The 19,461-nt window shown below is 36.2% G+C and overlaps 1 protein-coding gene across 1 annotated transcript; it reads right to left on the reverse strand.

Moving 5' to 3' along the window:
* Nucleotides 1–1,837: 1,837 nt before the first annotated feature.
* Nucleotides 1,838–19,254, reverse strand: LOC113232409 (myrosinase 1-like). The gene is made up of 10 exons (XM_026467116.1): nt 19,208–19,254; nt 17,270–17,382; nt 16,702–16,884; nt 16,130–16,292; nt 14,232–14,449; nt 13,102–13,196; nt 9,784–9,931; nt 8,886–9,040; nt 3,504–3,742; nt 1,838–2,173 (listed from the first exon to the last, which is right to left on the reverse strand). Exons 1-10 carry the CDS (start codon nt 19,237–19,239, stop codon nt 1,984–1,986), a joined length of 1,536 nt encoding a protein of 511 aa, XP_026322901.1. The 5' UTR covers nt 19,240–19,254; the 3' UTR covers nt 1,838–1,983.
* Between the last annotated feature and the right edge of the window lie 207 nt (nt 19,255–19,461).

Consider the following 19,461-nt stretch of genomic DNA (forward strand, 5'->3'; position numbering starts at 1 on the left):
ACTGCAGTACTAACTAATATGTTTTAGTTTATTCTAATTTCTATAAATAATTAATTAAACTTAATAAAAATTCATTCAATAAAATAATTTGTAAAACTTAATGTAGCGTAAATTGGAATGTTTTCTTTGTAAAATTAAAAATAAGGTGTTTAATTAATAACTATTGTAATTATAGTGAAAAAATAGGGTGGTTTGCATTAATATTAGACATAACTGTTTGAAGACAGTACCACCTCAGTTACCATGAACGTGACCATGGGACCTGTAAAGGGCCAGAAACGTCGGTTTGTTTGAAAAAACAAATATACGCGATTTGAATCCGGAAAAATAGTTTCATTTCCTATGTAGTTCTTTTGTTACTATAATTACGATGACCATAGATGAAATATTGTCAGACCTTTTTATACCAACCTGTATACGAATATGTATAAATATATAAGTGTTTATTAACTCATTAGGAATTATACATGTTTTGTGATAACACATAAAGGTTTACGATCACTGCCGGTAAAAACTGGAGAAGAAAACAAATGGCTGTACATTATCGCCACATTGACAATCGATGAGTCCATATTAGAAGAACGATAAAGTAATGGTACAGTCGATATCCTAAGATACCTGATTCCCTAAATGTCTACTTTTTCTGAATAGATCAGCGTGAAGAATGGTGCAAAAACAATGTTAACCTTTAACCGGTAAACCGTAAAATTCCTTTTGGTGTGACTTCCTCATTGCATCATTACTGAACGACGTCTCAACAAACGTTTTAAGCCAATTTGATTTTTTAATTACATTACATACATATAAATTTCAACCGAAAAGCTGGAATTCCTTTACACTCTTCTGTTGAATGCGTAAGAAGGCTATCAGAACCAAAAGATCGTCTAAGCGTCGACTGTACCAGAAATGTTACGGAAGGTGGCATCTGGTGTTCACAAACTTTTTTGATGACTGTATAGTACTTTAAATAGAGATATTGTTTTATTGGAAAGTAACGCATTAGACTTAGAACATTAAACCTAAACTAAAAATGAAGAGGCATCGGCGAGTCCTTTCCCCCTCTGTCAAATGATTCATTATCATTTATAATTCATGCAGAGAAATATAATAATTCTGTACATAGACAATGCCTTGTACATTTTATATTTGACACAATGGAAATAGCAGCCTAGGTGTAATAAGGCCACAACTGCAAAACGGCAACTTTTGAGAAGAGTAGTTTAAAAATTCTACGATTGAAATGGTGCACAACTTTTTTATGCTTTAATAGAGGAGTTATTTTCACATATATGTTTATAATTTGTTTCGTGTATTTCGTCTATTTTTACGAGTTTCATGTGATAAAAACACTTTTGACGTATGATCACATGTGGCTTTATTAAGTTCGTTCGCACTAGTTTTATTGAACAGTTCTATTAAATTATATTTGAAGAATATTAGAACTAGTGTCAAAAAATAATTCTTAGTAGTTACATTGGCTAAGTTATATGTGTATCCCGAAAATAATAAATAAAATCAGGTAACTTCTTTTCAAATGATTATTAACCGACTTCAAAAAAAGGAGAAGGTTCTCAATTCAACTGTAATTTTTTTGTATGTACGTTACGCGATAATATCCCGAACATTCACACAAAAAGTATCCAAAAAAAAAATAGAAGTAAGATTTCAACTACCATTTTCGGGATAAAAATACAACTAAACCAACTAGTAACTACTTGGAATGTTTTTCCCCACTAGTTCTGTTATTCATGAAATATAATTGAATAGAACTGCTGGGACTTTCTCGTCCCAGTAGTTCTATAATAGAACTACTCAATAGAACTAGTGAGAACGAACCGCTTTATTATACCAAAGGTATGAAATATAAATTAGTTGTGGTCATGCAACCGTGAGTTTTATTTTTATCCCCATCTCAACCATACGTTTGTCACTTTAAAAGCATATGTAGTAATTTGGGTTAATGTTCTTATGGTTCAAGTTTCATTACAGCTCATCTTTCTTCTTCTTCATTCGTCTATCCGATATTTCTATCTTGAAGTCCTTGTCATCAATGTCCCAGCTTTCATCAATAATTTTTTTCTCAATTGTGTGTTTGTAGAAGAGGGCCGATTTTCGTGCTGTGCGTGTTTTGTTTTCCGAGTGGAAATCCACTTCGTATAGGCCGAAACGTTCCCTAAAAGACAGATTAAATAATATATGAATAATAAAACTTACTCTTATTTATCTATATTTATACCGAGGGTTTATAAGCATAAACGACAACTTTGTAAAGTGAAAAGTTTTTGTTTCACTATAGTTTTAAATCCCGTGAATGGCAAATTGAAGCATTGGGTGTAACAAGGCCGCATCACGTAAAAGTTACACTCGAGAAAATAGAAAATAAAGTTTTATGTCTTATATATTTTTAATATGACTCTTATATACTTTGTTATTTATTTGTCCTATGATTTAGCTAAAAGATTCAGGTGTTATTATTATTTTAAATTTAAAACATTTAGAAATATTTGAAAATATATTTTTTTACCTTGTATTATCCGCTTATGTTGCACCAAACCGGTAAATTAATAGGGCGTTCGTTTTATTATAGGTTTTTAAGAAAATAAATTGCACATTGAAAAAAATTTAAACGTTTTTTAATCTTCAGCAGGTCTCACTGGCCTCCTAAACGCAACATGTTGAGGACGAATTTGCTCGTTTCAGAGATTTTTTTACATTAAAATAAGTTTTTACAAACTGCAGGTGGTTACGTATCCGAAATTCAAAAGCAAATAATCTATGCCACAAGGGCGGCGCGCCACCTTCTAATCTAAATGAATAAAAATTACGCCATCTAGAAGGGAGATCGAAATGAGTTTTTGTTACAAAATAGTGTTTTACATGATTTGATGCAATAACATCAAAACGTGTTTTGGTGCCGAACGCTCTTGTTGTTCCCAATGCTTCAATTTTGAATATTAACCGAAACTTTATTATACTTTGTGAAGAAGACTGTCAAGAACGGCAGATGCCGTGCCACTTAAGAATTTTAAATCGCAAAGGTCTGAGGTGCACTGCCACTGCACCCGTCACCCTGAGAGTAAGTTGACAAGTCCCATGTGCCTGTAAATTCACTAGCACCCTTATCCTCAAAACCAAAACACGGTAATGTTCACATTATTGCTTAGCGGCAGAAATAGGTAAGGTGGCAGTACTTGGACGAACTCTGTCGCAAGGAGCTCTATTGCTACTGAAAAAAACAATAACCCAACCACGTCCTTAATACGACTAAACGTAAGCCAATTAGCATTACGTACTGGCATCAAAGGAGAACTTGGCGTATTTAACAAGTAACTCAACCTATTGGTAGTATCAACTTTATGCAGAGTCTGTGTGAAAGAGAAAAGACAGCAACCGATGCGCTTCTAGAATTATGCTTGGCGGCAGTATTAAATAAGATGGCAGTACTTACCTGAACGAACTCTTGAGTCCTACTTTGCTACGGAATTAAAAAATTCAAAACTTACATAATACCGGAAATCCATTCGAGGTTATCCATCAAGCTCCAATAAGAATATCCTTTCACCTCCGTGCCGTCTTCAATAGCCAATAGCAACGCTTTAAAATACTCCTTCATGACGGTAATCCTGCCTGTGTCATTCAAACCGGTGTCAGTTGACCAACCGTGTTCCGTTATTATAATTTGTGGGTAGTCATAGTGTTTATTTAAGTAGAGACACGCTTTGTAGAGTCCGTAGGGGGCCGACTAAAAATAAAAAATAAAAAAATAATATCAATGGTCTACAAGTCGTGAATGTCGTTGTCAGTGATTAAGGGATTAATTCAGAAGAAGAGCGGCGTTTGTCTGTGACGCAAACTATAGCCTACCTACTCAAAGAAACGATTGGAAAAGAATAGAGTAAAATAATATTTTTGTTATAATATCAAGTGACGGGACGAACAAGTGCGCCTGATAGTTAATAAATAAAAAACAATAAAGTTTAATAAATAAAATAAAAAGGAAAGGCTCGGGAGTTGCTTTGATGTCGAAGGTACGGGCGTTTCGCTCGCTCTAATAATGGATGGCCGTCAAAGGGCGCGAAAATTCAAAAAGGTCACGTGCACAGTACCTATTTACTTACCACTAAAAGTATATCAATTTTATAAAGGTCACGTGCACAGTACCTACTTACTCACAACATATTGTATACCAATTTTTATATTAATACATAATATTAGGTAGGCTCGCCCGGAACCCCCGGTGTTCATAACACGGACCTCTTAGTAGACCATGTAACATAGGTTAAAAAATCCTGGTTTAAGGCGTGCTTAATGCTAAATCTTCACTTTAGAGGTTCTCCTTTGTGCCCAGCAATTGTAAGAATTTTATAATTTTAATCATACTCATATAATGTATTTGTAATAAACATAATATTGAAGATAGATAATGCGTACAGTTGTTGATTTGAACAAGTCATGATATAGGACTTTAGTAGCCATGTGATGTTAAATATTACCGTTTAGGAAGTTAATTATACAGCCTGATGATTATTGTTCATTAATTATATATCACTAAATAATATCGCTAAACATTTAGGCGTGCCACTAGGCTCTCAGGACTTGGATTCCGTTCGTCTTAGCTTGATAAGAGACAAGTTAAGGGAAAGTCGCGTATTATAATAGTACGCTTCCAAAATCGTATCAAAAAGGACGCATTGTTGTCAACTGCTCGTAATTCTGGTGGCATCACTTCGAGGGATATTGGAATGAAAGGTGAGCTCAAAACTATTTACATTAATGAACATTTAACTGTAAAAAATAAGCAATTACTAAATAGTTGTAAAGCGAAAGCTAAAGACTGTAATTATAAAGTTGTGTGGACAAAAAACTGCTGATTTATGCACGAAAAGCCGAAAATTCACCGTATATTCTAATATCCTGCGAAGAAGATCTAAAAAAGATAATTTAATTATGTATTCTGCCCTAATAAGTTGTCATAGTAATAGTAATGGAATCACTTGTTCAAATTGTTATAGTTTAACTTCGTTTTTGTTACACGTTTCATACTTACATCATAATCATACATACACATATTTACACTTTACACTACACATAAACACAACCTCCTCCGAATTAACCCATTTATATTATTTTCACCTTTTGTTAAACATAATGCCACTGTTTTATCCCAGAGCATTTAAAAATGAAACTCGCATATCTTACTTTAACGTTGTCGTTTTTCAGATGTAAACATAAATCATAACAATTTATTCCCAAGCGTATCTATATTGCTTAAAGGCACAGATTTCATAAAGACATCGGTCATAAACTAAATATTTTCTATCAAAATGTTCGTGGTCTTCGAACTAAAACATTAGAATTCTACAATAACTTGCTCAACGTGGACCATGACATTATTCTTTTAAGAGAGACTTGGCTAAATGACAGTGTTTTAGATTCCGAACTATCAGATCACAGATATGAGATATTCCGCCGCGATCGCGGATCGAACGGAGGTGGGGTTATGATCATGTGCAACCGAAAACTGAGCGTGCGCGCTCGCATCGAATGGCAACACGATCACATAGAATGCGCATGGGTCACCGTGGACGGCCAAACAATAGGCTTAAAACAAGATCTGCATATAGCATTGGCTTACATGGCGCCGGGGCACTTGTTACCCTCTCGTATAAATGACTGCGTACACTTGATTACCGACGTCGCTGGTAAGTTCACAGATGATTTGTTTACATTTGCAGGCGATTTCAATTTATTTAATATAGCGTGGAATCCGTCGGGGCCGACACTTAAAAAAAGGTAGCGTCGATCTTCTAAATTCAGGAATACACTTAATAAATCAAGTAAATTTCTTGGGACTTCATCAAAGTAACAAATTCACAAATAATACAGGAAATACATTAGATCTTTTCTTTAGCAACTTAGACGTGGACATCTTTCGCACTTGTAAAAGAGGACGTTCATCACACTACTCTTATTGTTGATGCGAGTGATTTGTTGGTGAGTCGTTAGTCAAAGTGTCCTAGGAAGAAATTCTTATTTCATAAGGCGAACTATGATGGCATTAATATGGAACTTAGCAATGTTGATTGGGTGGAATTGCTTTCATCTGGTGCGATTGACGAGTCCATTGATAGCTTTTACTCTGTTTTATATGGCATCATTGATAAGTTTGTTCCTATTAAAGATAGTAATCGGTTGAACGAATATCCAGTATGGTACAATCGTGCGCTTGTTTGCTTATTAAACGAAAAAGTTAATGCGCATCGTCGATGGAAGCGCTATGGTAATCAACTGAAGTACGATACTTTTTCTTTATTGAGAAAAAGGATGAAGATTAAGCAAAGCAAATGTTATCAAAAATATATATTACGTTGCCAGGATAACATCAAATCTAACCCTAAATTACTTTGGTCGTACATTAACTCTAAACGCAAGTGGAACACAGCTTATCAAGGTTTAATGACATACAAGGGTAGGCAGTTGGTGGACGGCGATACTAATTGCTCCGCATTCAATCATTATTTCGAGAAAACGTTTATTCCACCAGCAAAGTGTTACCCAAAACGAAGAGCAACCTTCACTTAGTACTCGTGATTTAATACATTCTTTATCGGTCTCTCAAAATGAAATTTCTAGGCTGCTTTCTGCGCTGGATGTTAGGAAGTCTGCTGGTAGTGATCAGATCCCGCCTTAATTTATAAATAATTGCGCCGTGTCTCCCTCTCTTTTCCTTTGAGTATCATTTTTAACCGTTCTATATCAAATGGAGTTTTTCCCTCAAAGTGGAAAGAAGCCCACATTGTTCCTATTCACAAAAAGGATTCAAAATGCAGAATAGAGAATTACCGACCAATATCCATTATGAATGTTTTTGCAAAATGTTTAGAAAGGGTCATTTACAAAAGTATTTATCCCATATTAAAACAGAGTATACCTGATGAGCAGCATGGTTTTGTAGGAGGACGATAAACAGTCTCAAATTTAGGCATTTATATGAGTGACTTGCACCGGTATATGGGTACTCATTCTCAGGTTGATGAGGTCTATACGGACTTCGAAAAAGCTTTCGACCGCGTAGATCACATTATACTTTTGCGGAAGCTTTTTCAGCTGGGAATACGTGGAGACCTGTACAGATGGATTAAATCGTATATTTCAAATAGGAAACAAGCTGTAGTTATAGGTGGAAATCGCTCTGACTTCATCAGTATACCTTCCGGCGTACCACAAGGCTCACTACTCGGTCCTTTATTCTACATAGCTTTTATTAGTGACATTAGCTCCTGTTTTAAGTATGCACTTTTTTTACTTTATGCTGATGACACAAAAATTTATATGACGGTCAAATCCCGAGAAGATTGCTTAAAACTGCAAGATGATTTAAATCGGCTTTCGCAGTATTACGTTACTAACAGAATTACTGTTAACGCGGCAAAGTGTATGCATATACAGTTCACAAGACGCAAAAAAGGCATTGAATACGATTTCAAATTGAATAACACATTTCTGAGCAAGGTGGATGTCGTGGGATTTAGGTGTTTATTTGGACTCAAAACTAACTTTCGCTAATCATTTTGAGAACATAACCAACAAGGCATATAACAATTTGGGGTTCATTTTTAGAGTGACCAAGGATTTCAGGAATGCTTCCTGTATAAAAGTGTTGTACTGTGCATATGTTCGAAGCATTCTTGAATACTGCTGCACTATATGGAACCCACAGTATATTAGATACGAACACGCTATTGAACGCCTGCAAATAAAATTCATAAAATATTTAAATTTTCGAACTAATAACATAAGCGATTACAGGAAGTCGTGTAGTAAACATGGCCTCACTACACTTAGCGATAGACGTCGTATGCAAGATATGGCTGTTTTGTACGATATATATTCAGGAAAATTAGATTGTACAGAATTAGTTAACAGGATAATCAGCTTAAAAGCTCTTAAGAAAAGGTCACGTCATACGCAGCTTTTTCACGTACCGCTTGTCCGGACAAACTACAAGGCTGACGACATAACTGTGAAATTGCCTAAAACATACAACAAGTATTTTTCTGACATTGACCTGTTTTCTATGTCTAGAACTACATTTAAAACTGCTTTGCTTGGAAACATCAGAGGTATAAATAAATAAATTAATTAATTTAAAAAATGTATTTCTTTGAATTTAACTCAATTATTATAATTGAACCATTTTACTTTCTTAAACAGTTTTATTTGCGTCAATTTCGTGCGCCATGTAAGCCGAGTTGCAAGCACTAAAGATGCGAGCAGTTTCTTTCTTTGTTAGTTTTACCTGGCTAGCACATTCTCTGAGGAAATAGGGGGAGGCGAACTAGACACTCACGCTGCATCACATATACACACATACACACACATATACTTACACAAACCTATACACGACAATTGATATCAGAAATTTACAGTTACTTATAAATTCAGTTTTTATTGTACCAATTAAAATTTATTTTTCTAGCCAATGTTGTAATAATAATATCACATATTTTGTATACATAGTGAGTTTCTGTAATTGGCTTTTGTACTGCTTAAACACATTTGTCAAATAAGTTTAAGTGTGCTGTTGAAACTTTTTTCATTGAATAAAATAAAATAAAAATAAAATCACGTTAATTATATATTATCATTATTACTATAAGTAAATTTAGTTGTAGTTTTAATGTACAAATGTTTAGTCCTATCAGTCACGTAGTAGGGTAGGGGGAGGTAATGAAAACTGCATGATATTCGTGAAATATTCAGTTGTGGTGTCAATTTTTCGTTGAAAATACTAATAAACGAATAGTGCAAGAAGTGGTGTTTCTAATTTTTTATAATATGGATTGATAATGATGATGAAAAGAACCAGATATGTAATAACGAACCTTAAGCCAAGGACTCATAGCCTCCTCCCACTTTTCGCCCCTTGTAATTCTGACATCAAGATCTCCTATGTACCAAAGTTCCCCAACATTCTTCTCACTCTCTGGGTAAACCAAAAATGTAGTGTAGTGATTCATACCGAGGAAGTCAGCTGAGCCTGAAATTGCGAATAGGATGAGGTGGGCGAAGCGTGATTGTCAGTACACATTTGGCGCATCCTCGAGAAGTCAAAATCAAATAATCATTTATTCCATAGGTAAACTTTTTACACTTGAAAACATCATTTTTTTAAGCTACTGCTTGTTTATGATAATCAAATATTTTTTTGTGAAATTACACCAATAGTTTGTTATAATTATTAATACAAAGATCGAACACTAAGAAAAATTCCTTCTGGAGATTCCCCGGCTGGATTCGAACCAGCACCTTCAGCATACCGTGGCAAACGCTCTCCCAACTGAGTTACTGAACCAATTGTGAAAGTAACGTATTGAATTCAGGCATTTTTGCCAAAATTTTACATTCTTTACCAATCTATAGATAAAACCCTACAAAAGTAATTTTACTCCATCTTCAAAAAAGACACACTATCGATTGCTATATACACACATCAAAAGTGTCTAGGGATCAAGCACGTTTGTGCTAATTACTAAAAATTTGGTCTATTAATGATTTTTTTAACAATAATGAATTTTTTTATTCAAAATTAATTTCAAATTCACATCATAAAATTCACCAAAAAATCCATTGGTATTAAAAAAATGTGCTATGATAAAACCTGATTTTAAGTAACTGACAAAAATGTGTTTGTTCCCTAGACAATTCTGATGTGTGTACAAATGGCTATATCTACACATATCAGGGTTAAGCAGATCTGTAAATAAAACCGTGGAAAATTACCTTTCAAGGCCTTATTTTCTTCTTCAGTGAATTCAGGCAACCGCGACTTTGGAAATCCTTCTTTTTTGCTTACCTTAGCGACTAATTCTTTTACAACAGAAGGGAAGCCGCCTTCCTTCGACCATATCGGGTTGAGGTATAGACCGGACTGCAAGTTTGAAACAATTGTCAACTTAAAAATGTTCTTTCCGTTTTAGATATGGCTGTTATTTATATAATATAAATTGTCTTAAAAAATAATCCTTTAAAACTGTATATTATCAAAAAATAAAAAAGTAACGAGAAAGGTCATTCTCCCCAAGCTTTAGATGCTACACCGCGTCCCGCATATTGTTGGGTTAATAGTACATTGTATATTAAGGGCGGCGGTACATAAGAAATTATCAATTATAGTTCGCAAACTTTTTTATCACATTTGCGAGGAAATAGATACAACGATAATTTATTTCCTGTATTAATAAATATGGTGTTGTAGTGGCAGGTAAAACTGCTGTTCTAGAAGACGAAGTAAAACACTTGATTGGACGAAATGTGGCGTTAACATCAATGGAGTCTTCCGGTCTCATTTACGGTTTGCAGACGACCTAGTACTCTTCGCAGACAAATTTAACGATCTCCAGCGTATGCTGCAACAACTGTATGATGCTTCTATGTGGGTGGGCCTCAAGATGAATATGTCCAAGACTAAGGTTATGGCGAACATCTCCAACGTCACAAAACCAAGTGTCACAGTTGGAAGTGAGATGTTGCAGAATGTCGATCAATACGTTTATCTCGGATGTTTTATCTTTTGGCAAGAAACATCAAATGAAGGAGATCACCAGAAGAATTCAGCTTGGGTGGGCCACGTTTGGCAAGTTGGACGAAAATTCCACAATGTCTGAAGACCAGTCTGTATAATCAGTGTTTTCTGCCTACTATGACGGCATGGACGGACGCTCACGCAAGACGCTGTGTATAGGAGGAGAGTTACACAGAGAGCTACGGAGGGTGTCATCATCGGTATCCAGTCTTTAGACCGTGTTCCCAATGTCCAGATTGAAAGTCGAACAAAGGTAAAATACGTGCGGAACCGCATTACGAAGCTAAAGTGGAGCTGGACCGGGCACCTGCTGCGGAGACAAGATGACAGATGGAGTAGGAGTAGGAGGCGATAACTGAGTGGCGTCTAAGGACTGGATACAGGAACGTCGGGCGTCTAGCGGCGAGATGGACGGATGACGTCGCAGGAATTGGGGACCGTGGGGAGTGGCACAGAAACTTGGGAGACCTATACCCAGCAGTGGGTGAAGTCAGGCTGTATATGATTAATTAATATCGCTTAACATCATTCACGTTATTACGTGTGGCGCACTATAAGTTTCCGGAATAAATAAGAAAAAAATATTATAAAAGGTCAGAAATGAATTTATTGTTTCTCAAATATTCTCCGTTAGCGTTAATGCACTTTTTCATACGAATGAACCAATTTTGAAGACATTTATGCCACTCCTCCGTGACAATCTCTGAAACATATTTTTCATACTAATGACAGCCTCTTCAGGTGATGAAAATTTAAAATAAAGACGTCGTAAATGAAGACGTTGAGCGCGTAGCTGGTTCTTAATTTTTGGAAATAAATAAAAGTCACAAAGTGCCAGGTCGGGACTGTACGCGGGATGGCTCATAAAGTCAACGTTGTTCACCTTCAAAAATTCATTTGTCTGTCTGGCCGTGTGAGAACTGGCATTACCGTGGTGTAAGATGATACAGCGTTTACGGTTATTTTTACGGAGTTTGTCAATAACTTCCAGCAAACAAATGGTCGTGTACCAATCACTATTCACTGTACAACGATTCTCCAAAGCAACAGTAGCCACGTGTCCAGTTTTATTAAAAAAAGAAGCAATCATCCGCTTAGAGACATTTTGCACGCGCGCTACTTTCGTTGGTTTCGGCTCATCTCGAAAGGCCCATACGCTTGATTGCTGCTTTGTTTTGGGATTGTAACTATAAATCCATGTTTCATCACCTGTTACTATGTCCCACACCTAATTTGAAGCCCCTTCGTTGAATCTGGTAAGCATGGCATTGCACCAAGTGACGCAATCCGTTTTTCGAGCCTCAGTCAAACTGTGTGGGATCCACCGAGAGCATAGCTTTTTCACACCCAAATGTTTGTATAGTATTTATTGATTGTATTTGACTCATGCCTATGCCTAAATATGCCCGAATCTCACCGAATCTCATGGTATGTCACATGCCTGTCTGTTTTGATTATACGGCGCACAGCATCGATGTTTTTGTTGTTCACAGCAGTGGACGGGCGACCATCACGAAATTCGTCAGTGAGATTCACACGACCGCGTTTGAATTCTGCAAACCAGCTATAAATAGTCGTCGTATATGGTACTTCATCGCCAAAAGCAGTTTGAAGCCGAGGGAAGCTGCGCCGAGCTGTTAACAGCTCAGCGGAGCTTCCCGGAGTTAAATCCATGGTGACGTAGACAACCAATTTCTAAAATGACGCCACAATGTAAAAACAAGTGACAGTCAGATGAAACAAACTGTATTCTACAGCCAAAGAGTTCCATTTTCAAATGTCGTAATTACATTTTAAATATTCTTTATGTAAGTGGCCAGTTCCGGAAACTTATAGTGCGCCCTATGTATTATTACTTATTTATTTATTGAGCATTGCCTATAGAGCCATCAGCTTAAACAGGTAACAAATAATTAGGAAACTCATAACGTAATAATATGTAAACTAAAAATTTAACGTATGGAAAAATTGTAAGTACTAAAACCCGCCATTTTTTTTCCCAACATTTACGGACTTTGCAAATGGCGGGTTTTTTGTATTTTTTTTAACAGATTGCTAGCTATTCTTCCAGAAATAATACAACTCGAACTAAAATGTTATAAAAGGCACAGACGCATGCAACCACAATGTATTAAAATATGAAACAAACAATTTCGAAATTCAATAAATACAGCAGAATTTGAATTCATAAAATAAATTTAGTAAAATTTAGTTAAATTGCAAATGTTGAGTTTTTTTTATGGTTCAAGTTTATGCGAAATATACGTTCCGATTTTTCGAGAATAAAAACTTTTTGCTTAATTTGACGTAAAAAAATCTATAAAAATCATATAATGTAATGAAAAAGCCCGTGTGCATAATTTAGGACATTACGGTCGACTTTGCCCACATGTCATGACACTGTTTACGAGCAAGTGTGACGAAAAAACAATTTTTTTTATTAGTTTTCAAATTTTCAATATAATGCGATTTGGATAGGCAACCTATGATGAATATTTATTTAGTAACGTACTCACCGCGAATTGTCGTGCTCGTTCAGCAGCCTCTTCACTTTCAGTTCTGTTATCGACCGGGTCGTATAGGTTCAAAGATAACGATATACCAACTTGACCTGGAATTGAAAACAACGTCTTCGGTGACTCAGCGATTAAAAGTTAACAGCATTACGTGAAATGATTTTTTATTTGTAATCAATTGAAATGTAATAACCGTGAGATAACCTAGATTGAATGTAGAACAAATTTAGCAGATTACATTTCTCAACTGGATTGGTGTAAGTAGGCCTGTTTCATGCTGGGTATAATTATTTTACTTTGGATATATAAGTCGGAGCATAGGTGTTATTAAAGGAATATTAATTGCATTTTTTTTTATAATATCTAGTGACGTGACGGACAAGTCGTGCGCCTGATAGTAAGCTGCACGCCTGTCTATAACACTGCAGTGCCACTCAGAGTTTTAAATCGCAAAGATCTTAGGGGCAGTGTCATAGCGCCCGTCACCCTGAGACATAAGTTGACAAGTCCCATGTGCTAGTAAACTTGTCGGATCTAGCCACAAAAAATGTCGTGTCTGTTGCTGACGAGAAGATGATGAGTATGTGCACGAAACGAATGCTTTCGGACAGACGTGTGTAGGGTAACATGTGTCAGTGCATTACGAGTCTTTCAGGTAGCTGTCGTTTTACTGCCTACTGTAGGAAGAAATATGTTGTTCTATATGTTGACTACTAAGCAACACCCGTCGACGCGCATAAACGTTCGTTTACTGACAATGCACCTCACCCCGCCCCATACAAAAGCGGCAGAGCGCGTCGTGTCGGGGGTAGACAAGGTTTTTTTTCTTGTCCGGCGCCGAGGCAGTGTACACAGTTCGTGTGTAGAAACGGCACAAATTCTTGCATAGACACGGTGACTTTTCTTAGCATGGACAGGCGCCCTAAGTCTCGGGTTTGATTCACGGTAGGACCAATTTGGGAAAACATATTTTTTTAATTGGTTATGGCTTCGGAGTTCTGGGCATGATACTCATAATACAGGGTATTAGTTTAAGAGCAGATTTTAATATCTGTCTAGCACTTTATAATTATTAAGGAAAAATATAAGGAAAAACGCAACTTAAAAGAAGTTAAAATAAATAAAAATACCTTTATATTTCTTCTTATACTCCTTCTCATATAAGCGATAAGCAGCCGCATGTGCGAGCAAGATATGTTTCACACAAATATACGCTCCAACGGCGTCCTCGTCGCCCAAAGCAGGCGGCGCATAGGGCTCCATACAAACTGAAGGCTGGTTGATAGTTATCCAATATTTCACTTTGTTTGCGTACCTTTTAAATACTTGTCCGGCGTAATCTTGGAACCTGTAAAATGTAGTTTGTAAAATATACCATCAACAACAATAAAATGGTGCTCCATCATCAACCCATTTATACATCACACGAATGCTTTTCTCTAAATGTTCCATATAAATATCCAAGAAACAAAATAACAAAGACAATTTTTACACCCTGTATATTTCTTCGAAACTGTCTTAATCGACTTACTGTCGTAATCGACAATCTGGGGCTACCGTTGGCATTATAATTACTTTGAAATCGTCGCATACAACACTAGCTTATACTCTCAGATAGTACTTCCACAATACTCGTTGAATAGATCATACAGAAACCCATAAAATTACTAAGCGCAAAACCCGATAATTACGAAATTCTAAGAGGACATCGCCAGTACGTATCAAGAAGAAGAATCTACATAAATTACACTAGTAAATTTATAAAGATGTAATTTATATTCTTGAAAACAGTAGTTTCAACGAAGATAGACAAAGTATTAAAACGAGGTACAATAACTTTTTCATTGAAAAAAAAAACCGACCTCAAAAGTTCACTTGTTGGCTTTTTTCGATTTCCATGGGATCCCTCATCAGATTCTGACTTCTTAGTGACAATGGGACTGTTACGGTCTCCTTTGTACATTTTATACTTTTTTCTGGTTGTCATGGTGACGATGATTTATTGATTACGTGTATTGTGTTAAGTGAAGAGTCGTCTTTATTTGCGGAAAATAATTAGTAATTTGTGATAGCCGAAACGAACCCGGAACTAGTCCGTCGGTATCAGGAACCACCTCAAGAGTGTACTCTTTCAAACAAAAAAGGATGAAATTTCAAAATCGGTCCACATTTGACGGAGAAATCGGTGAGTACACTGCCATGCCTATAAAATTTGAGGGTTTTCCTCGATTTCCATGGGATCCCTTCATCAGATTCTGACTTGATGACAATGGGACCACCATGAAAGTGCACCCTTTCAAACAAAAAAGAATTTTCTAAATCGGTCCATAATGGACGAAGAAATCGGAAAACATATATAAAACATACATATACAGCCGAACGTATAACCTCCTACTTTTTTTTGAAGTCGGTTAATTAAAAATAAACTGGCTGTTCTTGACAGTCATCTTCACTAAGTCAAAAAATTCAAAATTGTAAATTATGTTTATTTGTGTTTACAGTAAGAGAAACGGACCAGGCAAATTACTTTGTTTAAAGCTTTTTATGTCTCCTTTTACTCGTGCGGCTTGTGGGTGGACTACACGCAGAGGGCCTACAATGAACTTCGCGGCGCAATACAACAACGCGTTCCGGGTGTTGTTGCTGCTGCCGCGGTGGTGCAGCGCGTTCGGCATGTTCGCCGAAGCGAGGATTGACGGTTTCGCAGCCGTGATGAGGAAGAGGTGTGCCTCACTGGAGGCCCGCCTACGCGCGCTATGACCACATAGCACGTTTGCGAACCGCTGGGACAGCCCAATGTTGGCCCGGTGGACGTCATTGCACTTTTAGATATGAATGTTTTAATGTTAATGTTTCTGATTTTATATTTCAAATTTCACTTTTTGATTTTTATTGTATACTAACACTTAGTTCCTTAACATTTTAATTTAGTATGGACCGATCACTTTCGAAGTCTGAAATAAAGTTATTTTTCTTAAATCACGATGTTTCTACAATCAGCCTACAAGCCGTATAGTGCTGTCCTTACCATTGCACAGACAGGGGATTACTCCAACCACCAAGCAACTGCAGCCGCTGCGGCAATTCAAAGTGGTACAAAGTAACCATGGGTATAATGTTGTACTTCAACAGTTCATCTATCAGATTATCGTAGTACGCGAAACCAGCCTCGTTTATAGTGTTGGGCAAACCTGAAAAGAAAATTCCACAAATTAAGTAAATAAATTATCTGTTCTTTCAGAGGATAATTAATTACAGTGCTTCTATGTCTCTCGTAATCATTGGATTTCCGAAAGCACACATATATATATATTTATAAATATTAGACAACATCACATATGTTGCTCCGATCTCAATGTAACTGAAGCACTTGTGGTACAAACCTGACATAAACTTGTATTTGTGGTACTTACCCTTCAAAATCGGAACACAGTAATGCTGACACTACTACTGCTTGGCGGCAGAAATGGGTAAGGTGGCAGTACCACGAACTCTTTCACATTGAGCTCTATTGCTACTAAATGTTACCTGACAAACAGGCTTTATCATGTTGGATGAGTTCATGAATCAATGTTTTTAAGAAATTAAAGACTAAATTACCTGTAGGCAATACTCTACTCCAAGAGATTGAGAACCGATAGAAATCCACTCCAAGTTCCCGGAGCATCTCCACATCTCTCTTGTAAAGATGGTAGGAGTCACAGGCCACATCCCCATTCACAAAGTCAATTACTACTTCGGGGTGCTTGTGGAGGTGGTGGTCCCATATACTTTCCCCTTTTCCTGCACATAAGAAAAATTCCATAGGTTGTTAATTGGATTTGCAATTTGTGTTTTCGTATTGAAATATCAAATGCTTATTTCAAATGAATGCTGTGTAAAATTTTAATCATATTAACAGTCCAGAATTTGATCATCCCTCTTTACTAACAACCTCTTACCCCATTTCTAACAAAACAAGAATCATCAAAATCGGTTCACAAATGCTGGAGTAATCGTGTAACACACACAAAAAAAACAGTTATTCCGAGAACCACCTTCTTTTTTTTCAAGTTGGTTAAAAAATAATACCATTAAGTTACACCATTTGTTGTTTAGGATAGCAATAAGCGCCATATGATAAGTAATTCAAATAATCAATAGACTTAAAGTTAATTTGAAAACAAACCGTCTTCATTCCATCCTCCCTCAATCTGATAAGCTGATGTGGAGACACCAAAGAGGAAGTCATCTTTAAACTTCCTTTGTTTCTCAGCCCAACCACACGTCGCTGATAGAAGACTGAAATGAGAAAATATATAAAGTATTGCCAGATGAAGCAAGCTTGTTACGAATGAGTAAGTCAAATTTAACTCAAGCTAGATGTTAATATAAAATATGGTTACTAGATTAATGCTATAAATAGTTCCTGACAAAAGACATCAGATAGTTATTGAATTTGGGATTTACTTTATTGTGTTAGTTGTAGGTGAAAAATAACATTCTTAAAGTAGTTTAAAACATCCTTAGCTCACAGCTGTTTGGGTTCAGCTACGTGATACAGCATTCTAATGATGGCTGCAGATCTCAAAGTCTGAGACAACAGACAAAAACAGCGGCACCAAGAGATCTGTCTATTGGGAAGATTAAAACTAAAGACAGGATTGTGACATACAAACCCGAGCTTTTGAATGGTTCACAAATTCTTAGGACAATTTAATTATACTTGTCAATGTGACTTGCCTCAAATCTAGCAATCGGCTCAAGAGCCTTAACACTTTAATGTCTAGGTTAAAGTGATAGGGCTCCCTAAACTTAACCTCTGCAAAATTAGTATGGCTCTGAAATAGCTTAAAAACAACAAAACAACAGGTGATTATGACACCACAACTGAACTTTTTAACAATTAGAAAAGTAGGGAAAAATGGTGGGCTTTTGAAGTCACAAGTACAGTTTTTACAAAAATTATTTTAATTTTAAATATGAAGAAAGACATAGTGATGAAGAAAGTTAGTACTATATTCCTTATTTGAAATCAAACTACAAAATATTTTATCATATTTTATTTGAAAATTCCACTACTTAACTAAAAATTCAAAGTTTTTGTTTAAACTGACAATAATGTGAAACATATTGACACCCGCTGCTTAAAAGACTATTTCGAAAACCCAAACAAGAGCACTAAATTTTTAAGAGAAAGTGAAAATAATGTATTAAAATTACAATGGAAAATATTTATTGAGGATCCTGATAATTAAATGAAGACATGGCTCAAAGGACTATCCAAGCCAAAACTCTTAACAAAAATAATTAGAAAATTGGTCCTTATGGTTCTTCAGAGGTTAAGAGAACAAATGCAGACATGGAGAGCTGTGGTGGTGTTCTTCTTCCAAAATTGTGATAATGCACTACTGAAGAACTATGCACCCATCCCACTTCTGAAACATGTTGAATTTGATTCAGCTGGGTAGCGTTCGTAAAGCTGCACCATTTTTTCTCCAAAGTAGCTGGGTGTGTGTGTGGCAATGACACATGCATGTCTTATTGCTTGTAGAAGTGTAAAGAAATAATATTCATACAATATCTAGTCCAAAGTGACACGCTTATAGAGTGACTGTGGGGCTGCAGCTGTGCTTCTAAATATTGTATGAAAATCGGTACTGGCGCCACTGCAGCGTTTCTACATGCATCTAATTTGATAACGCCTCATAAGGCTCAAGGTCATCTAGAGAACAAAGGAGAAGGTAAGGCCAGAGTATCTTTGCGAGATCTGACATGAGGATATAAAAACCAATCTAAGTATGGTTACTTAGATTGGTATTTATAAAAGTTTAGCAATACTTTAGGCTATATTGGTGTATAGCCTAAAGGATTGTTAAACTTAATAGGCGGGGCGCATTGCTCATAGAACAGATAACCAAACAGTTCTCGAAATGCAATCGTGTCCGGGAAGACTTAGCGCCGTTAGTTAGACCAACCACAAGGTGGACTGAATACCCGATATGACATCGGTTTTTGTGGCGACCTTTTGGCGGACGCCATGTCCAGCAGTGGAGGTCTTAAGGCTGCAATTATGGCAATTGAAGCCGTTAACAAAGTATCAATTTTAAAAATAATAGGTACGCACCTAAAAATGAAGACAACCCAACGTGTATCCATTTCGGTAAATCAATCCACGTAGCTGTGACATAAAATTTTTTGGTTTATCAGTATTACGTAATAGTTTTACCAATTCGATTAGAGATTAGATATTTGGGGAATTAAAGCCGCCACAGATAATTCACCTAATTACCGATTTTTTACTTGAAAATACGCGGCACACACCATATTCGCCACAAACGTTTGTTTACAGTAAATAAAAATGTCATTTTTGACATTATT

Source organism: Hyposmocoma kahamanoa, unplaced genomic scaffold, assembly GCF_003589595.1.
Source record: "Hyposmocoma kahamanoa isolate Upper Pololo Valley unplaced genomic scaffold, ASM358959v1 76, whole genome shotgun sequence".
Classification (NCBI taxonomy): Eukaryota; Metazoa; Arthropoda; class Insecta; order Lepidoptera; family Cosmopterigidae; genus Hyposmocoma; species Hyposmocoma kahamanoa.